Source organism: Nanorana parkeri, unplaced genomic scaffold (assembly GCF_000935625.1).
Source record: "Nanorana parkeri isolate BGI_ZX_2015 unplaced genomic scaffold, ASM93562v1 scaffold401, whole genome shotgun sequence".
Lineage (NCBI taxonomy): Eukaryota > Metazoa > Chordata > Amphibia > Anura > Dicroglossidae > Nanorana > Nanorana parkeri.
This window is the reverse complement of record NW_017306669.1, coordinates 975,587-993,670: the sequence shown is the minus strand read 5'-3', so window position 1 is coordinate 993,670 and position 18,084 is coordinate 975,587. Positions and strand designations below refer to the sequence as shown.

General features: G+C 41.7%; 1 protein-coding gene across 1 annotated transcript in view; it reads right to left on the bottom strand.

Annotated features, from left to right (window-relative positions):
• Positions 1-18,084, bottom strand: part of STK11 (serine/threonine kinase 11) — a 39,213-nt gene that overhangs the window by 6,788 nt on the left and 14,341 nt on the right. Inside the window, exons 4-9 of the mRNA XM_018559532.1 lie at positions 17,297-17,429; positions 17,068-17,204; positions 16,800-16,927; positions 7,328-7,385; positions 4,044-4,231; positions 2,209-2,411 (exon numbers count right to left, since the gene is read on the bottom strand). Coding sequence (XP_018415034.1) covers positions 2,230-2,411; positions 4,044-4,231; positions 7,328-7,385; positions 16,800-16,927; positions 17,068-17,204; positions 17,297-17,429 — 826 coding nt within the window. The 3' untranslated portion in view covers positions 2,209-2,229. The remainder of the gene's footprint in view (positions 1-2,208; positions 2,412-4,043; positions 4,232-7,327; positions 7,386-16,799; positions 16,928-17,067; positions 17,205-17,296; positions 17,430-18,084) is intronic.

The window sequence follows — 18,084 nt, the reverse complement described above, 5'->3', positions numbered from 1 at the left end:
CCCTCCCCCAAACAAAATAGGGAAAATTTAGTCTTTGCTCCTGTTATGTCATGAGAGCCGCTTGAAGCCAGACATGTGGGGAGCATGTGTCCAGGCCTGTCTGGCCCATGCAAAAAGACTGCTAGGCGAGACCGATGTCTGAGAGTTGGATTATGAAGGGGTAGAGTTAGTTCCCATTTGAAAAGATCAGTGTTGCAAGGCCAAGCAAGTAGCAGTCTGTAATTGAGCAGTTAAACGAGAACTATGAGGTGAGTGCTTTTCACTCACCTCATAGTTCTAGCCGACCTGTGACAATGAGACTGTCACAGGTCGGCTCAGTAGATCGGGAGGTGAGCGAACACATACCGGGTTCGCTCACCTCTCGATCCTGTCACGGCTCTCTGCCGTGACAGGAGGAGGGGCTGGATTCCCCTCTCCCCGCTCTACCAGTGCTGACTGGCGGAACGGATGGGGGAGGGGGCGGGTACAGCTGGCTCTGCCTCTAGATAGGCAGAGCCAGCTGTCACTCACGCAGCTGGGCGGATCCCGTCGTCTAAGTCGGGATCCGCTCCGGCGTCTCAGTATACCGCGAGCTGTAGCTCGCGGTATACTGAGCTTAGGGTAACGGGAGGACGCTAGTTTGTGTCCTCCCGTTACCCTAAGGAGAACTATGGGGAAAAACACTGACCCCATAGTTCTCCTTTAAGTCCAGGCTCATGATTGAAAGAACCAGTTAAACAAAAGAGACAGAGGCAGCTCTGTCTTGAGGAGGAAATAGCCATTTTGCCACACAGAAAGACCTTTGCGTTTGAGGCTATACTTAATAACCCCTTTTGTGGGTAGAACACGGTGTTACTTTGACATTTTATAAATAATTATAAATTATTAAAAATGTTAAAACCTAAAAGTCCTTTTCAGAAGTTTACATTTGAAGCCTCTTAATGGAGTCCTTTTAGAACTCAACATTTGAACCAAAACCTCTGCCGCTAAATGACAGATCCCTGCATGGATTGTTTACAAAGAGCAATGCTACCACCACAAACCACAGATCCCTGGCAAGCTGGTGTTTTTTAAACAAACCAACTGGAGATCCTGAGTGAGGTTATTGACCAAATATGCTTAAGACCACGGCCGGTTTGTTTACAACCAGCAGCCAACAAAGGATCCGTCTTTTTGCAGCAGTAATGCTATTGCTGCTAAATGACTTATCCCTGGCCAGATGATGTTTTTAAACAAACCAGTCAGGGATCCTGGATGATGTCATTAACGAAATACGATCATTTACATTACCCAGGATCTGTTTACAAACAAAGTCAGCCAGGGATCTGTCATTTTCGGGTGGCAGTGAGACAAGTCAACATGGTCAGTTGGCAGCAAGAAAGATGTGGCGGATGAGGCTCTACATTGCTGGACACCATGATTGATACTGTATTTACTTTAGGGGACATTGTTTACTTTTTTTCATAGTCATCCAGTCATGTTAATCCTCGTCATTCATGATGCCATGACAACCCATCACTGGAAGATGCTTCCCCCCCCCTTCCCCAAATGGCAGATCCCTGGCTGCTGTTCTTAAAACAACCAAGCTGGGGATCCTGCGTGACGTCATTGACAAAATATGGTCATGACCATATATGATCAATGGCGTTGCCTGCGATCCCTGGCTGCTTTGTTTATAAAAAAAAAAAAAAAAAAAAGGTCGGCTAGAGATCTGTCATTTTGGGGTGGTAATGCGGCAAGGAAGCATCGCTGGGTAAGAATTTATAAGTAAACCCCCAGGACCCTTTTGAAGGACAGGATGTGGGGATGAGGGCATTATTGTCCCCTCAACATGGGGACAATGGTGCCTTGTATGCTTTTTATTTGAAGGTTTTGTGTATTTTCAACGTTGCCCTTTAAGTCACATCAAAAGACCCCTCTTCACGGAATGGCATTTTTAAAAATTTCTTTTGCATTGGTACATGTCCCCCATTGCAGTGCCAAGTTACTCCCTTTTTTGACAATAGCTTGCAAATTACCTTTGAAAAAGGCCAGAAAATAAAAAGCAAGAATGGTCTCCCATAGCCATAGACTTCAATAAGATTTGGCACTATATTCTGGGTTTGCAGACTTTCAGCAGGGTTTGTCCTGCTCGGATCACTCATCCCTAGTGTGTGTATTTAGGGGTAACAATCTATTTTATGGCTTAAACCACTGACACTCATGTTCCTGAAGGTCATTATAAACTACCTTGCAGAGAAGACTCCTACATCACTGTTGCTTGCAGGCTGATAGCTTGCGTACTTTGCCCCCTGATGTGCTGGCCTTGCGCTGGGATGCAGAACTAACTCTCCTCTCTGTCTTGAGCTGATTTTCTGTGCCATTCATACACAGCTGTTTGGTAGCAGCACTGCCCTGTGTCTGTGCAAACATGTCCTCTTCAGGTACCTGCCCTGGGAAGGAGAGGAAAAAAAAGAAGAAGTACTTGTTAAGAGAGGAGACTGCCCATTGATATATAGGATGTTATAAATTATCTTGAATGGCTACGAGTTGGAGTTCTCCAGAGAAAGCACTCATTTTTAAGAAAGGTAACAGAATTCTTCCTATTTTTACAACTCTTTGTCAATCCAGTAATGGATAATATCAAGCTATCAATAACAAATGAAAAAGATGAAAATTGATATTTCATTGACAAATGAAATATTATTAAATTATATACATAATTAGAAACTGAAAATTAAATGAATGGAAGCTTACTGATATATTGTATGTTGATTTTATTCTGTGGTTCAATATTAATATATATGGTATTATATGATATTTTTTCTTTTGAAAAAACAGATTATTGCTGAAAATTGGTATACACAAAACATACAGAGTGAATATATCCCCCTGAGGAAGCCTATCTGGGCGAAACGCGTAGGGGACTCATCAATTAGTAATATACCTGTATTAGAAAGAATCAATTATGTGTATATCCTTATCCACATGAATGTATTGAGAATGTATGAAATACGGTTTGTGAATATACCAATCAGCAATAGTCATAGAATTAGATACATGTATCCTTGAATTGCATATGAATATCACCACAAGAGAAGTTGTAAACAATATTTTATTGAACTGCATGAATCTTTTAAACCAACAAGAATCTAAAATCAAATAAATATATTTTGTCATATTATATACATCTGAGTCCTTTCCAAACACACCCCATCACAATAGAAATATTGTAAACAATTGCTAAACTATTTTCACAACTAATACACTTTTGGATTACAATCTTCACTGCCAAAACCCCAAACTTATTTTTATCAAAGGCTACTTGTACAACTGGGTACTTTTTCTTTTTATACACAATTATACTAATTAGTTTTCAATCTCTTGACTGTCCGAAATGAAACATTTGACAAAAGAGGTTTTCTGTACTCACCCATGTTAAGTCTAGTGTTTTTTATGCATCAACCTTCTCTTTATTTCTTTAAAAAAAATACTTCAGTATTTTTAAGTCATGAGTAAGTTTAGCAAAACTTCCTAAAAGGGCAAGACAATAGGTCCCCAGTGTGTAAATCCTAGATCCCCCTACATCATAATATAGAATTATAAATGTAGTAATCATAGTAAATTACATTTTAATATCGGAATTGCAAAGCCATGGTAGTTTCCCCTTTTTGTGGTTCCAAAACACCATTCCAGCATCTGGAATCCCCTGTTAAAATGCAATGACCATGACAAAATCTGGCAGATAAGTCAACAGACAGAGAGTATCCCTCACCCAGATGTTTTGGTTGCATTTTACACTTACAAGGCCTTGGATATCAGTGAAAACTTGACAGGTGTTGTAATCCTTACCTGCTATATTCCAAAAATTTAGAAACATGTTTTAGCTGAACGTAACACTTTAAGTACAGGGCTTTATAAATTCTGATAACCTACTACTGTATGATCTCTTCACTCCTGGAGGGTAAATGTGAATTACTGATTGGATTTCAAACTATCTAAGATAAATTCTTTAAAAAAATACTGACTTCCAGATGAACCCTGCCTACAATATTCATCAGTACAGGTGCGAAAGCCCGCTTTACCTGGAACTGTGAAATCTTGTGTGTAGATGATTTCATCCTCCAAGTCACAGAGGTCCTCATCTTCACTATACCCGTGCAGATCCTCCAGGTAAGGCACAACTGTCAGACTCCTCCAACGGTCCTTGGTTTCTGAACTAGGGGGAATGGGGACAGGAGGATCCATCTGTGGATGCTTCTTCCGGAACCAGCTGCAAGTTTGATAAAAGGGAGGTCTCTTGACCACTCATACTATAGGTTCATATGACTACAAAGTGAAAAAGGGAAGAGACAGACACCTCAAACTATACATACGTAGGCCCTAGGTACTATTATCATGACCATTATATTAATGACCGACTATCAGCATGCAGCACGGTCTACAAAAGCCCCACTGCTCATTCTCATTCCAGCTACGGTACTGTCTTTTGCATTCATTTTTGCTGTAATTAAATCTTTTGCTGTCCCTCCAAATGTCATCCTTATTTTTTATAAACAGAAATTGCTCACATCCATTTAATATATCTCAATTGTTTGTCTAAACCATCATATTCATTGCCCCTTTGCTTACTGACTGCTGACCTGGTTGACAATCTTATGCATAGTGGACATATACAAAATGATGTTGACAAAGCAAAAGTTGTGATAGATTGGAATGCCCTGCTCCTGAGAGCTGGGTCTAGAAACTCCCAATCCTTGTTCCTGGTTCTTTTGCCTCTGACGACATGCAGAGAGGTGACCCAGTTGCCGGGGCAACCAGCTGAGGATGGAAAGGAGGGGGGATGCTGCTGTTACTCTGCACATCTTTCCAGGCTCAGTAGATGAGTCACACCATGTCTTCTAAGCACCCTGTCACTAAGGGGGAGAAAACGATAGAGGGAGGGTGAAGGTTTCAGCAGATAGAGGTATAGGGAGAGATGCAGAGAGAAAATGCAAAGAAAATGAGAGAACCAAACCAAGTAGAAGAAAAGGCAACAGAGAAGGAAGAGGAGAGGATAGTTACAGCAAAGACTCAAAAGGCTTTAAGTATCATAAAAAGCCAAGATTTAAAGTGCCATTAAACGGAAAAACACAATTGCTAAACTAAAATCAGCACATGATCACCTTATGTATAGCGTAGAAGGTTCTGCAGATCAATAGCAATAATAATTAACAATTAAGACTGAAATCCTACTGTGCTCAACCAGGTTTGGAAAGCAGAAGCTACCAAACACATCAAGGCAACCTACCACCATATAAATATACATGTAACTACATAAATTAAATGACTGTGTAAAAACAAAGTTTCAGATGATACTTTGTTCATCAAACTTGCATGCCTCTTGATTATGAAGCATGCTCATTGACTATACTGTGTCAGTATTCATTACTAAATCACTATTCTGCTGTATAAGCAGACAGCAAATTATTTTAACCTACTAGGGCTCCTGAGCCACTGGTCTCTCAATGCAATCGTTCATTCAACTTATGTTTAAAATATATCTTCACAGCTTGTGTCAACATGCTTTTGTTTACTTTCAGTCAGGTTCTGCATTCCCCACACAAGTCTGTGGGAGTCCAAAAGCCACTGGAAGCAGGTCAGATGCACCTGTAAATGGATTCTGAAAGATCTCAGAAGTGTCTCAAACTGATGCCACTGACACCGAGCTCAAAGCCCCTTGACACAGGCTAAGTGTGTGGTCAAACGTTAATTGCTTTCATTGTCTCCCTGTGGGCCTCATAGGTGTGGTGATTTTTTTGTCGGTACCCTGGTTTTAACACTAACCTTACAGCCCAGTGGCTGTCATCACTGAAGAAAAATCAAAACATTATCTCAAATATATTCTGACCCCTTTACTTAACCTACCCTCACCCAAACCCTAAAGTTTAGCCAGTATCTTAAAATGAACCATGAACACAGAGACCCTATCCACACACAAAAAAAAAAAAAAAAAAAAAATAAAAAAAAAAAAAAAAAAAACCAAAAAAAAAAAAAAAAAACTGTACGACGCGTTCCTAAAATCTCCACCCTCTTTCAGAGCAAAGTCAGTGGCAACATTTTGGTCATTCTATATTTCTGGTCGTGCCCACATCCCCTGCCACTCTGTCGTTCCACCCTCAAGCCATTACATTACTACTGTGTCCCTGGCACTGCAGTGGGAGACCAGGCATCTGACACATCCAAAAGTCTACTGGATGCTGAAGATTCTGCCAGCAGCTTTGCATAGATTGGCATAGCACGGTTACAATGCTATGGACAGTGCCATGGGAGATTTCGCTGGGAGAGCTTGGGTTTTATCATTACAACCCTGTAAACATACAGTTAGAACTGATCAGTGAGCTTCTGACACAGCCTGTTTACATTATACCTGGTTAGGGAGACTGCACAGTGGAAGTAGTGATAAAAAGGCTGCAGCACCAGAAATGAAAGGCGAGGTTAAAAAAGGGGCAGATTGAGCAAGCAACTTGAATCCAATGTGGCTGTAAGATTCCACATAAGGGACATCCTGTTATAAAGGTAACGTAACACTTAGCATGCAAAAGTAAGTAGCTGGCTACCCAGCCAATGGCCACAGGCTCACGTTAACCTGACCCTTAACCTATTCCCAACATTAAATGAACCCACAGACAGAACACTTACCTTGTCAGGTACTTGAACTATTAGTTTGGAAAGAATACTTACTTGCTTCCACAAATGCACCTATATCTGCGTTGACCCAAATGTTGTAAATTTCCAGCTGCCCAGGCTGGTCATATAGTAATAATCTTACAATGTCTTGTATAGTTGATCAAAAAAACAGCCAACCCAAATACCGAAATGCAACCTACATATCTTTGCACAGATTTTTATACTTCAAAACAGATCTGTTGTCTTCAATAATTTTATTTAATTGATTATCCTTCAATAAGCTCAACGTGCTAATAAGCAAAAATATGTTTTTAGGCTTATCAGTCACTTTTAGTCCTCAGGATTCCCTGTGTCAAGGGCAGGTTAAAAAAAAAAAAAAAAAGGAACAGGCAAAGAATTTGGAAAATTGATGAATGATATTAAGAGTAAAACACAACACGATGAAAGGACATGACAAACTGGAAATCACAGAGATTTAAAGAACTAAAATGAAAATAAACATGTATGGAACATGAACTTAGCATTGCAAAAGGAGCTTTAAATCCCTCTCCATAGAGAATGGAAGCCAGTTACTCCCCCTTTAATGGCTAAAAGTTCCTTGGCACACATCCATCATGATCATCATCCACTGATTCAGACCAACAATTTCTGTAATAATGCGGAGCTATAGTAAAAATTCTATCAAGAAATAAAAACTCACTTGTGAAGACGAATCTGTTGTATTGAAAATCTCTTGGTTGGGTCATATTCCAACATTCCTAGTGGAAAAGAAAGGTGTATGGATAATTATTCCATGGCATAGTTAAGGAATTAAACACCTGAAATATCAGTTATGGTAACTCCTTTACAAAATGAATGCACCTAAAATGTAAAATATTTGGAAGATTTAGCTGGGCCGGAGATCTTACAATACAGATCAGTAGATCGGGTTTTACAAAAATGAGCAGTTAATACACGCTGTGAAGCAAGCTGCAAACGTCAGTTGGCAATCATAATCAGCACAAGCAGCCCTCATGTGGCATGCATTTGTCAATACTTTGTAGTGATTCAGGTTGTAGTAAATCGTATTTGGCAATCCACATACTGTTCAGTCTGGTAAAATCACATCGCATGTCCTGGACCCCCTTATATTACTACTTTGCAGCTTAAGAGTGTCTGGTTATACATCAATGGGGAGATCAATGGGGACAAACTCTGATGTCTTGTAGAGAAAATTACTACAAAATATTAAGCAGTACTAAAATTATATAAACAGCCTGCTAGTCAAAGGGTTACAGATTTTTCACTGGTTCAACAGCGGAGCCTACATTAATTTCCAATGACCCTGAAGTAATACAGTACAAAAAAAAAAGGGGGGGGGGCTCCTGTTTTAATCACTAGTCTTGTGGCCAACTCACACTTGAAATTATTGATTCAATTATTATTTAAATGACTGAAATCTAAGTCCTGCCTCTACTGTTGCTCATCTTTGTACCTGCACTTTCCCAACTGTCATTAAGCTAGTTCCATAATGTGCATCCCAAACTTGCCTTTCACCAATCTGGAGGTGAAAAACAAATAGTATGACACATAGCAATTTCATTAGAGCACAGCATTGAGCAGAGCAAGTAATGCAATAAGAACAGAGAGAGCTAAAGGGTACACAGGAAGTAAATGGTCATATCTCCTATGCAATATAAACACCTGGGGGCTGTGTTACAAGGAATTTAGTATTCATAGATATGAGTGTACAGCGCTACCTATTCAAAAAAAAGTGCATGATTAATCCCTTTTAAAAAAAAAAAAAAAAAAAAAAAATGCATAAAATAACTAGTGCATCCTAAAGCTAAAAATAATTGATAAATGAGTACCACTGACACAAACTAGCGTTCTCCCATGACCCAAAGCTCAGTATACCGCGAGCTGATACTGATACAACGCAGCCGGAACGTATCCCGACATTGCTGTCGAGATCCACCCAGCTGCGGAATTGACAGCTGGCTCTGCCTATCCAGAGGCAGAGCCAGCTGTGCCTGCCCCCTCCGCCGTCCGTTCCGCCAGTCAGCGCTGGAGGATCGGTGCGAGGTGGGGGGGGAATCCCTGCAGGGAGCCGTGAGTGACAGCCACGGCTCTCTGCAGGGATAGATCGAGAAGTGAGCGAGCGACGGTATGTGTTCGCTCACTTCCCGATCTACTGAGCCGACCTGTGACAGTTTCATTGTCACTGGTCGGCTCAGATTATGAGGCTGAGTGAAAATAACTCGCCTCATAAATTCTCCTTTAAAAACCAACAGAATGTTTTTTTTTAATCCACTAAATAGATTTCAAGTGGATTTAAACAGAAGTTGTGAAAAGTCATATAGTTCATTTTCTTTGGAAAGCAGAAGTTGAAATGTTTGGACATGCTGCAGAAAAGGATCCTTGCTGTGAGTGAAAGCAGTGGTGTTTCTACAAAGATCTGATGAACATCCTGGTGAGTCAAAACAAGAGCTCTTTGATCAGCAAAACACATACTCCCTGCTGATTGGATAGCTCCGACTCTGTACCTGACCGGTCAGACTTTTCCAGAGACCACTGCTTCCATACAGAGAGACTGGGTCGTTCTCTCCAACATGCTGTCAGGGGACAGGTTTCTCTACTCATCTTTCTGGCTATCTTATCTGACAGAATTATGAAGCATTTGTCTCTCTCCAGAGATGGACCTCTATAATTCCTAAAAATAGTTTAATTGACATGTTCAGTTCATAAAAAAACTATTTTCAGCATTGGTACCACACAGGAACTGACTAACTAATTATGAACCTCGGTGACAGTATGATTATGAATTTATATTATTGCATCTCCAAACAAACACAAAACACATCAAAAAGGTATGGAAACCTGCAAATATATTAGGGAAATAAAGTAACAGTTTGGTATACAAGGGACAAAAGAGGCTGTGCATTACAGCAGCTGCTATTGACTAGAGCAGTCAAAGTCTCACTACATAAAACAAAATTAGAAACACTTATCTATATAAAAAGCATGGCAAAAATAAAATGGGATTTGCCACTCATAATACCAGCATAGCCACAAATAGGACTCATTTTTTTTTAGCTTCCCATGTCATCTGTCTGCTCACTGGACAATGAATCATCAGTGTCATTATATGGATTCATGATCTAATGAGCAAGCTGTACATAGAGATGTGACACGGGAAGCTACAAAACTGAATCTGGAAATAGTGGAGTTGTCTTCTTGGCGGTACACAGTGGGTAGAGGTATGGGACTACCCTTGGCAAGCAAAAAAAAAACATTTCAACAAATATAAATTTCAACAACATATTTATCTACTTGCCTGAAGTTACACTATGCATAAATCAACATTCATAAAACACTTAGAGAACTATGGGGTCCGGGCTTTTCCCCAAAGTTCTCCTTAGGGTAACGGGAGGACACAAACTAGCGTCCTCCAGTCACCCTAAGCTCAGTATACCGCGAGCTGTAGCTCGCGGCATACTGAGACGCCGCAGTATACCGCGGGCTACAGCTCGTGGTATACTGAGACGCCGCAGCTGAAGCGGATCCCAAAAATTATGTCTGGATCCGCCCAGCTGCGTGAGTGACAGCTGGCTCTGCCTATCTAGGAGGCAGAGCCAGCTGTACCCGCCCCCTCCCCTGTCCGTTCCACCAGTCAGCTCTGGAGGATCGGAGCGGGGAGGGGGGAATCCAGTCCCTCCCCTGTCACAGCAGAGAGACGTGACAGGATCGAGAAGTGAGTGAACGCCGGTATGTGTTCGCTCACTTCCCGATCTACTGAGCCGACCTGTGACAGTCTCATTGTCACAGGTCGGCTAGAACTATGAGGCGAGTGAAAAGCACTTACCTCATAGTTCTCCTTTAATCCCTGATATTTCCTCAGTGATCTGTCATTTCCTTCAGATCCGATCTAAATACCCGCTGAATAACTGTCTATCATGTCCCCAAGGTTTTGATATTGAAAACACAATATACAGTTTTTCTTGGTTCTCTGCTTCCCAACAAATGGAGAGAAGCAACTGTTTATGGTTTGCGTAGTGTTTAGGTGAAACACAGCCCCTAAGGGTCACTAACTATGGATTATGAGAAATTCTTGTGAACCAAGCTTTCAAGGTGCCAATTCTCGGTTAGAAGTACCTGTAAATAGGTGAGCAATAACACTTTTCAGGTAATCCAAAACAGGGAGAGAGGAAAAGGTTAAAAATCCCTACAGGGTCACACAATAGACCCCTCATTTCCGGATTCTGGGTTGCAGTTGTAGGAAGCCCCAGCTCCCACAGTAGTGATTAGCTCGTCAGATTTTCACTTTTGCTAAAACATTGACTAAGTGACGCTAGGGATCTTCCTGGGTTTTGCCAACCAACATTTCCTACTATGTACGTTCTTATACTGGTTCTGTACGTTTAGAACGGGTTCCTCTGTATACAACGTTTATACCATAATCTCATTCTAAAATACATATTAATGCAGACAGTGCCGCGTTAAATGTGTTGAAGGCTGACTTTTTTTTTTTATCTCTGCTTAAAATTCTCAAAGCTGAATTTAATCCAGCAGAAGGGAAAGAAAAAAAAAAAATATGAATCAGTGATTAATCAGGGAACCCATTTAGATTCCACAAGCATACGGGCTTCTCTGAGACTCCAACCACTGCAAGCCACGGCTCTCCTCCTTTCTATCCAATACACCCACACAAAGGCACGCAGCTCTGCACCACTGAATGAAGGTTTACATTAATAACCTCTATGGAGTTTGCTATGAATGAAAAGACGTCAGAGCTGATCCTGTACAGACTGAGGAGGGGTGCTCCATCGCATATTAAACATTCGGGTACATCTTGCCATGATAAGGCAGCTCCACACACTGTGCTGCATGGGTATTGCAGAAAATCCTAAATAAGCTTTACAAAGAAGATGCTACAGTCACTGTATTTTATATTTTAATCTATTTACAGCCATTTATATTGAACATATTAATAACACATCATCTTGACATTAAGTATAGATATATCATCTCCAATGGCAAATTCTTTAATGTACTTGAACCTAGTGGAACATATATCTCAAAAAGGCATAGAATATAATCTCCATTCAAGGAGCTACTGATCTCAAAGAATGGTATTCGTACCGGGTCCTCGATGTTAACTGGCCATTGGGCATATCAATAGATAAATGAACAAGAGAATGACAAGAATAAAGACTCCAGGTCCAGTCTGGCATTCAAAAAGGAGGACAGTAAAGCTGACCATACACTGTTACATTTTTTTTTTTCAACCTGTAGGCTGAACAAAAAATAAAAATAAATAACAGATTCCTGCTTCCATGTTAAACAGCATGGATGGACAAATCTCCTGCTGAGCTATTGCAATTGAACAGCAGCCGGCGTTCCCTCTGGGTCAGTTTGGGGCAATAAGTGTCACCGGAATGCCCATGATCCTGATACTGTGAGGCAGGAGTTTCAGAGGAGGAAAGGCATGGATCAGTCCTACAGATTCACCAGAGCATCCACTACTTAGAGGACAGACTCAGCTCAGTTTGTTTTTGAATCCTGAAGCCAGGAGAGCCCCGTCAGGCAATCCCCACTTGCAGCAGAGGTCATGATACACCTCCAGATGGAGAGACTATTGCCCCGAGTTCAGACTTTGTCAATTGAGGAAGTCTGCCCGGCAATCAGCCACTCCTGGAATGTGCACAGCAGACAGGGTTGGAACATAAGTTCCGCCCAGGCCGATATCTGGTCAGCTTCTCTTTGAGCTGCAAGACTGCCATGATATCTGACTTATGCTTGCAACTTCTGTGATCTAATTGTCCACACCCTCCTACAGAGTCTGTTTCTGATTTGCTACTGCTGTACATTCAGCTGAAGATGATGTGTAACCCTAACCTTTTTGCATGAGTTTGTACATGAGGAGGTTTAGCCAGGATACGATTGATCCTTGTAGATGCAGTTCACACATGCCCAGAACTGGAGCAACCTGCTTCTGAACTCCCTAAAGTTAACAGTTTGCGCTCTCTTAAGAGTCCCCCACCATTGGCATCAGTGGCAGCAATACATTTTCCTTTCATTGGTGTTCAGTCATAATTTACCACACTGCTTCCTCCCTCCTTCATCAAGCTGGAACTATGGTATGCCTGTCGGGCAAGAGATCAGTTCACCCAACAGGTATTGCCAACATCAGTCGAGTGCCGGAACTCAAAGAACGTTCCTGCAGTCGGCAAGCTGCTGCCACTTTGCATAGGCTGTAGGTGGGACCTACAAAAGGCCCCGTGGGCTGCCAGTTAGACCGACCTGTTGTATTACATAAACCTACTGAAAAGTAGTTCTCAGAAATGCAAGATCAAAGTCCAAGATCCACTAAAACTCATGCAATGCTAAAGCTTACTATAAATCTGTTTACATTGTATCCAGATAATCATATTGCTATATTCCCCACACAAAAACTGAGAATGGAAATACACCATTAAGAATTAAAAGGACAAGTATTGGTAGAGTAAAATATACTCTTCCTAATACTTGGAGCTGGCGCAGGATACTGCGCCTGTCACACCTTGGCTCTATATACTCCAAGATCCGAGTGATCACGAACCATTGCACGCTCAAGCTCAAGGCTTCTCCCTGCAGAGAGCGATGACTGTCAGTTACCTCTGCCTGCCCGCAGGGATTCCACCCTTCCCTTTCTGTTCCACCAGTGCTCATTGGAGGAAAACATAGGGTGGCCACAGCTAGTGTCAGAAAGGCAGAGCCAGTTAATCATGCTGCTGGGTGGATCCCGACAATATTGTTGGGATTCTTCCCTGCTGCAGTGCTGCTCTACGCGGTCAGCATATAGCGGGCTGACTTTGGGACACAGGACCACATTAGCAAATGTACTGCTTTGGCCCAAAAGAGGTCTTTTTTTTTTTTAAAGCACCAGTATGGCCATAGTTGGGTGATACACTATTGTCTCTATTGTCTCAATTTGCCCCTTTTTGCAGAACTATAGTCCTAATGTTAAAAACTGCTAGCATGTAGGTTATTATTACAGAAGAGACTCTCTATGTCACTTCTGCAATAAAAGCTGCTCTTCCCCTAATGTACACTGAGTCACACATGTATAGCTCAGTGTATTATCTCAGCATGCCTCAGTACCAGGATTAATTAAAAAGGATTACTAAAGGCTGGACGTTTTTTACCTTAAAAGAGAACTATAGGGTAAATGTTTTTCCCCATAGTTCTCTTTATGGTCACAGGAGGACATATACTAACCTCCTCCCGTGACCCAAAGCTCAGTATATCACAGGCAATACTGAGATGGATCCAGACAATACAGTCGAGATCCACCCAGCTGTGTGAGAGTGACAGCTGGCTCTGCCTATCTAGAGTCAGAGCCAGCTGTGCCCACCCCCTCCATTCAGCATCGGAGGACGGAGGGGGATCCCTGTGGGGAGCGGTGACCGACAGTCACCGCAGGGAGATGATCGGAAAGTGAGTGGATCAGCAGTATGTTTCTGCTCACCTCCCAATCAATAGAGCTGACCCTGTGACAGCTTCTTTGTCACGGGGCGGCTCTAACTATCAGGATGAGTGGAAATCACTCACCTCATAATTCTCCTTTAACCTCTTGCCGTCCGCCCGTAGTAAAAAAACAGACGGACGGCACTGCAGCATCTGCGGGTTGCCGTCTCCAGACGGCAATTTTTTTCTGCTCGCGCGCGCCCCCTAGCGGGCTGCACAATGGAAGTTACATCCGCCGGGAGCGGCAATAGCACACCGCCTTCCGGGACCTCGTCCACTCCTCCCCCAGCCAGGTAAGACATCCCCCGAAAATAAGACCTAGTGTCTTATTTCGTGCAAAAAAAAATAAAAAATAAAAAATAAGGCAGTGTCCTATTTTCGGGGAAACACGGTAGGTAGATGCCACAACACTGGAAAGGAGGCAAGTCCTCACATTTTTATTCCACTTTAACGGTTTTACCACATTACAGCTGACTGGTTGGAGGTGGGGCAGCATTATTATAACTGTACTGTATAGCTTTTCTGCAATTCGAATTACTAAAGTTCAGTGATTGTATTCTTGGGGTTCATTTTCCACAACCAACCTCTGAAGCAGAAGCATACTTTGGCAATATTTCGGGGGCCGGGGGGGGTTTACCTTTGTAATTTACTGTATTGCTTGTTTCTAGGTCTTTTGTAACCTTATGCAAATATTGTATAAACTGTACTTCCTCCGGTTTCAGATTATTAACTATAAAATGAAAAAAGTAGTTTCTTTTATTGCTGTACAATGAACATGAATTTGAAGAAGACAGAAGGACTATGCTATTGTAGGGGGTGACTGGTTTAACCAAACTGTAATCTGTTAGAGAAAACAGCACTTGTGTTTGCAAAACTAGTGTATGAGCCTGCTGTCTACTAGAGAGAATTATTCTCAAACTAGAAGTATTAAGAGCATGGGTCTCCTGGAAGCTCACACTTTGAGAAGGCAGGCTGTGTGTATGCGTTTTCCTCTTCATCAGTTACCACACTGCTTCCTCCATCAAGCTGGAACTATGGTATGCCTGTCGGCAAGAGATCAGTCCATCCAACAGGTAGTGCACTGCTGACATCAGTCAAGTGCCCAAACTCAAAGGGCGTTCCTGCAGTCGGCAACTTGCTGCCACTTTGCATAGACTGTAGGTGGGACTTCTGCAGACCGCAAAAAAGGCCTCATGGGCCACAAGTTAGACAGCCCTGTTGTATTACATAAATATACTGAAAAGTAGTTCTCAGAAATGCCACATCATTTCACAAACTCCATCAAGCTGGAGATTGTGTCCAGCGTTAAGTTGACCACATCCATTACAATTACTACATTCTGATTGTACTGTCTCTGCCTGGTGGAATATGAATTAAAAGGGATGTTACACAAACACATGCACTGTTTGCACAATCAAATAGCACTGTGTAATGCCAGGTTTAAAATCTGGATAAAGTGGACATTTTAGGTTTGCTCTAAGCCAGGGTAAGCCAAACTCCAGGCCCTCCAGCTGTGGTGAACTACAAATCCCGTGAGGCATTGCAAGATTCTCACAGCCACAGACATGACTCCCGGAGAGTGATGCATCAGGGGATTTGTAGTTTCACCACCGCTGTAGGGCTGGAGTTTGGCTACCCCTGCTCTAAACAGTCAATGTCATATACAGCCACCATATAATGTTATGAATGCACTGGATTATATGTGAGCCTACATACATTTGGTTATGTGAGCAATCCTAGATAAACTTAATACATTGTAGGGATGCATCAATACTAGAATCGGTGCAGATACCGAGTATTTGGGCGAGTACTCATACTCGCTCAAATGCTCCGATACCTTAACGTCAGAGGGAGATTCCCTCTGACCAGCAGTGCCACAAAGGAATATGGAGTGGCTTCCTGATAGGCCAGGAAGCTGGCTCCATGCTGATTGGCCGGGAAGCTGACTTCCCAGCCAATCATCAGCCAAACAGCCGGCTCGATGAGGATTGGCTGGGAAGCAGATGGGTTATGCAGTTACCTTCAAGTGATTGGACACTGGCAAATCTGTTACGACAGCCCTCTATAACCCCACCCGTTTCCCAGCCTGCTACAGTTTTGAAGCTTGAATGTCCATGTGGTAAAATTTGGCAAATGAGTGAATAGAGGACCAGAAGGCAGCTTTGCAAATTAACATTGTTAAACATGTATGCTAAGCAGGAGGTATGCCTTTACTGTAATCACATCGGCCGTCCCAGTGTTGTAATAAAAAAACAAAAACAAAAAAACGCTGCATCGTCTACTATTCCAGGAACCAAATACTGACAAATATATTTTCAGAATATAAAAAGCCAAGTGTGCAGTTAAGAACTGCTGGGGATGCAGCGAAACTTCAAGCTGTTTTGGGCAAAGGAATGTTAGTGTACACATTTCCGACACAAATACATTTTGCATGTACACAAACATTTTCAATGTCAATATGCAATTGCTAATCATATCGAGTATAAAATGACAAAACCACAAATGTCTTTGTACTCAAGTCCTTAATGCAAGTAATCTTCTGCATAACTATGCACAGCCCCATTTGCTGTACTCATCCCACAAAATGCTGCATATAACTTGATTTTTTTTTATTCCTTTTGCTTGCATGTTCTAATTTTTGGGGGAAAAAATGATTTATTTTTATATATATAGTAAATTCTCACCTCTCAGCAGGTCAGACAGCAGTGGCCCGCAGTCCTCAGGTATTGAGTAATCTCCCTTTCCAATATTTTCAAACAGTTTGTATATATTATCCCCTTCAAAGGGGTACAGCCCAGTAGTGATATTATACCTGTGCAAAGAGACTGGTTTTAAACAGAGCAATTTCTCAATAAAAATAGTACATTGGCGGGGTAGATAAGGATACAGTTAATAAACGGGGTGGGTATATGAATGGATTGTCCACAGGTAACTGAACATTGGCACACTCACAAGGTCACGCCTGCTGACCAGATATCCACTTTGAACCCTGAGAATGTGTCTAGGCCATTTGCAATCTCTGGAGGCTGGAAAGCAGGAGACCCCTGGCTGGTCTTGCACGTGTCACCCTCAGCAAATGGGTGTAAGGCCTGCGGAGAGAAAGGAGGTGACCCCATATTGCCTTACCCCACTGCAGGAGTGGCTTATCCTAGGAGTGACCCCCTGATCTCTCACAACCTACCTCTGCAACACCTAGATCTGAGATTTTAAGCGTCCCGTCTGTTGTAAGCAGCAAGTTCCCAGGTTTGATGTCTTTATGCACAATTCCCTGACTATGAAGATACTCCAGACCATCCACAAGCTGGCAGAAATAACTGAAATCAAAGAAAAGGAAAGATACGTTTTCAAAAATCAAACAATAACCACATTTAATAAAAAGCATCACTAGAAAAAGAAAGAATAAGATTTCATAAAAGTGATAATGAGCAATAAAAGAGACAACATGGTTTAAACGTATGTATAGCTAAACTTTTTTTAAGTTTTGGACAGAGTATGTAGGGATTAGAACCCCTATAATTTTTTTTCTCTGGACTGGGTCCAGAGAAAATCTTCAAACATGTTTGAATGACATCTGTGTAAGAGGGGAGCTCCCTTCACTTTGTACACATTTTTTACTATTGGACAGGACAGAAAGGGAATGTAAAATCTCCCCAACAACACAAAGCGAAAAAAAAAAACTGACAGGAGGGTTTAATTTTTACCTACTCTATCTAAAGCTGAAAATAAATAAATAAAAAAAAAAACAAAACACACACACACACACTAATAAATGTGTATGTATAATGTATACACACACTTATTTTTAATATATCATAATAAATAGGATTTTTGTACTCCTTGTAAAACGCTTTCCTTGGAGTCCATTGAGGGACACAGGAAGTCTAACCTCTAATGCACAAGTAGAGATTACCATCAGTGAAAACGGTGTCAAAATGATTAACAGATGTGCGTTTCAAGTAAAAAGTTTAA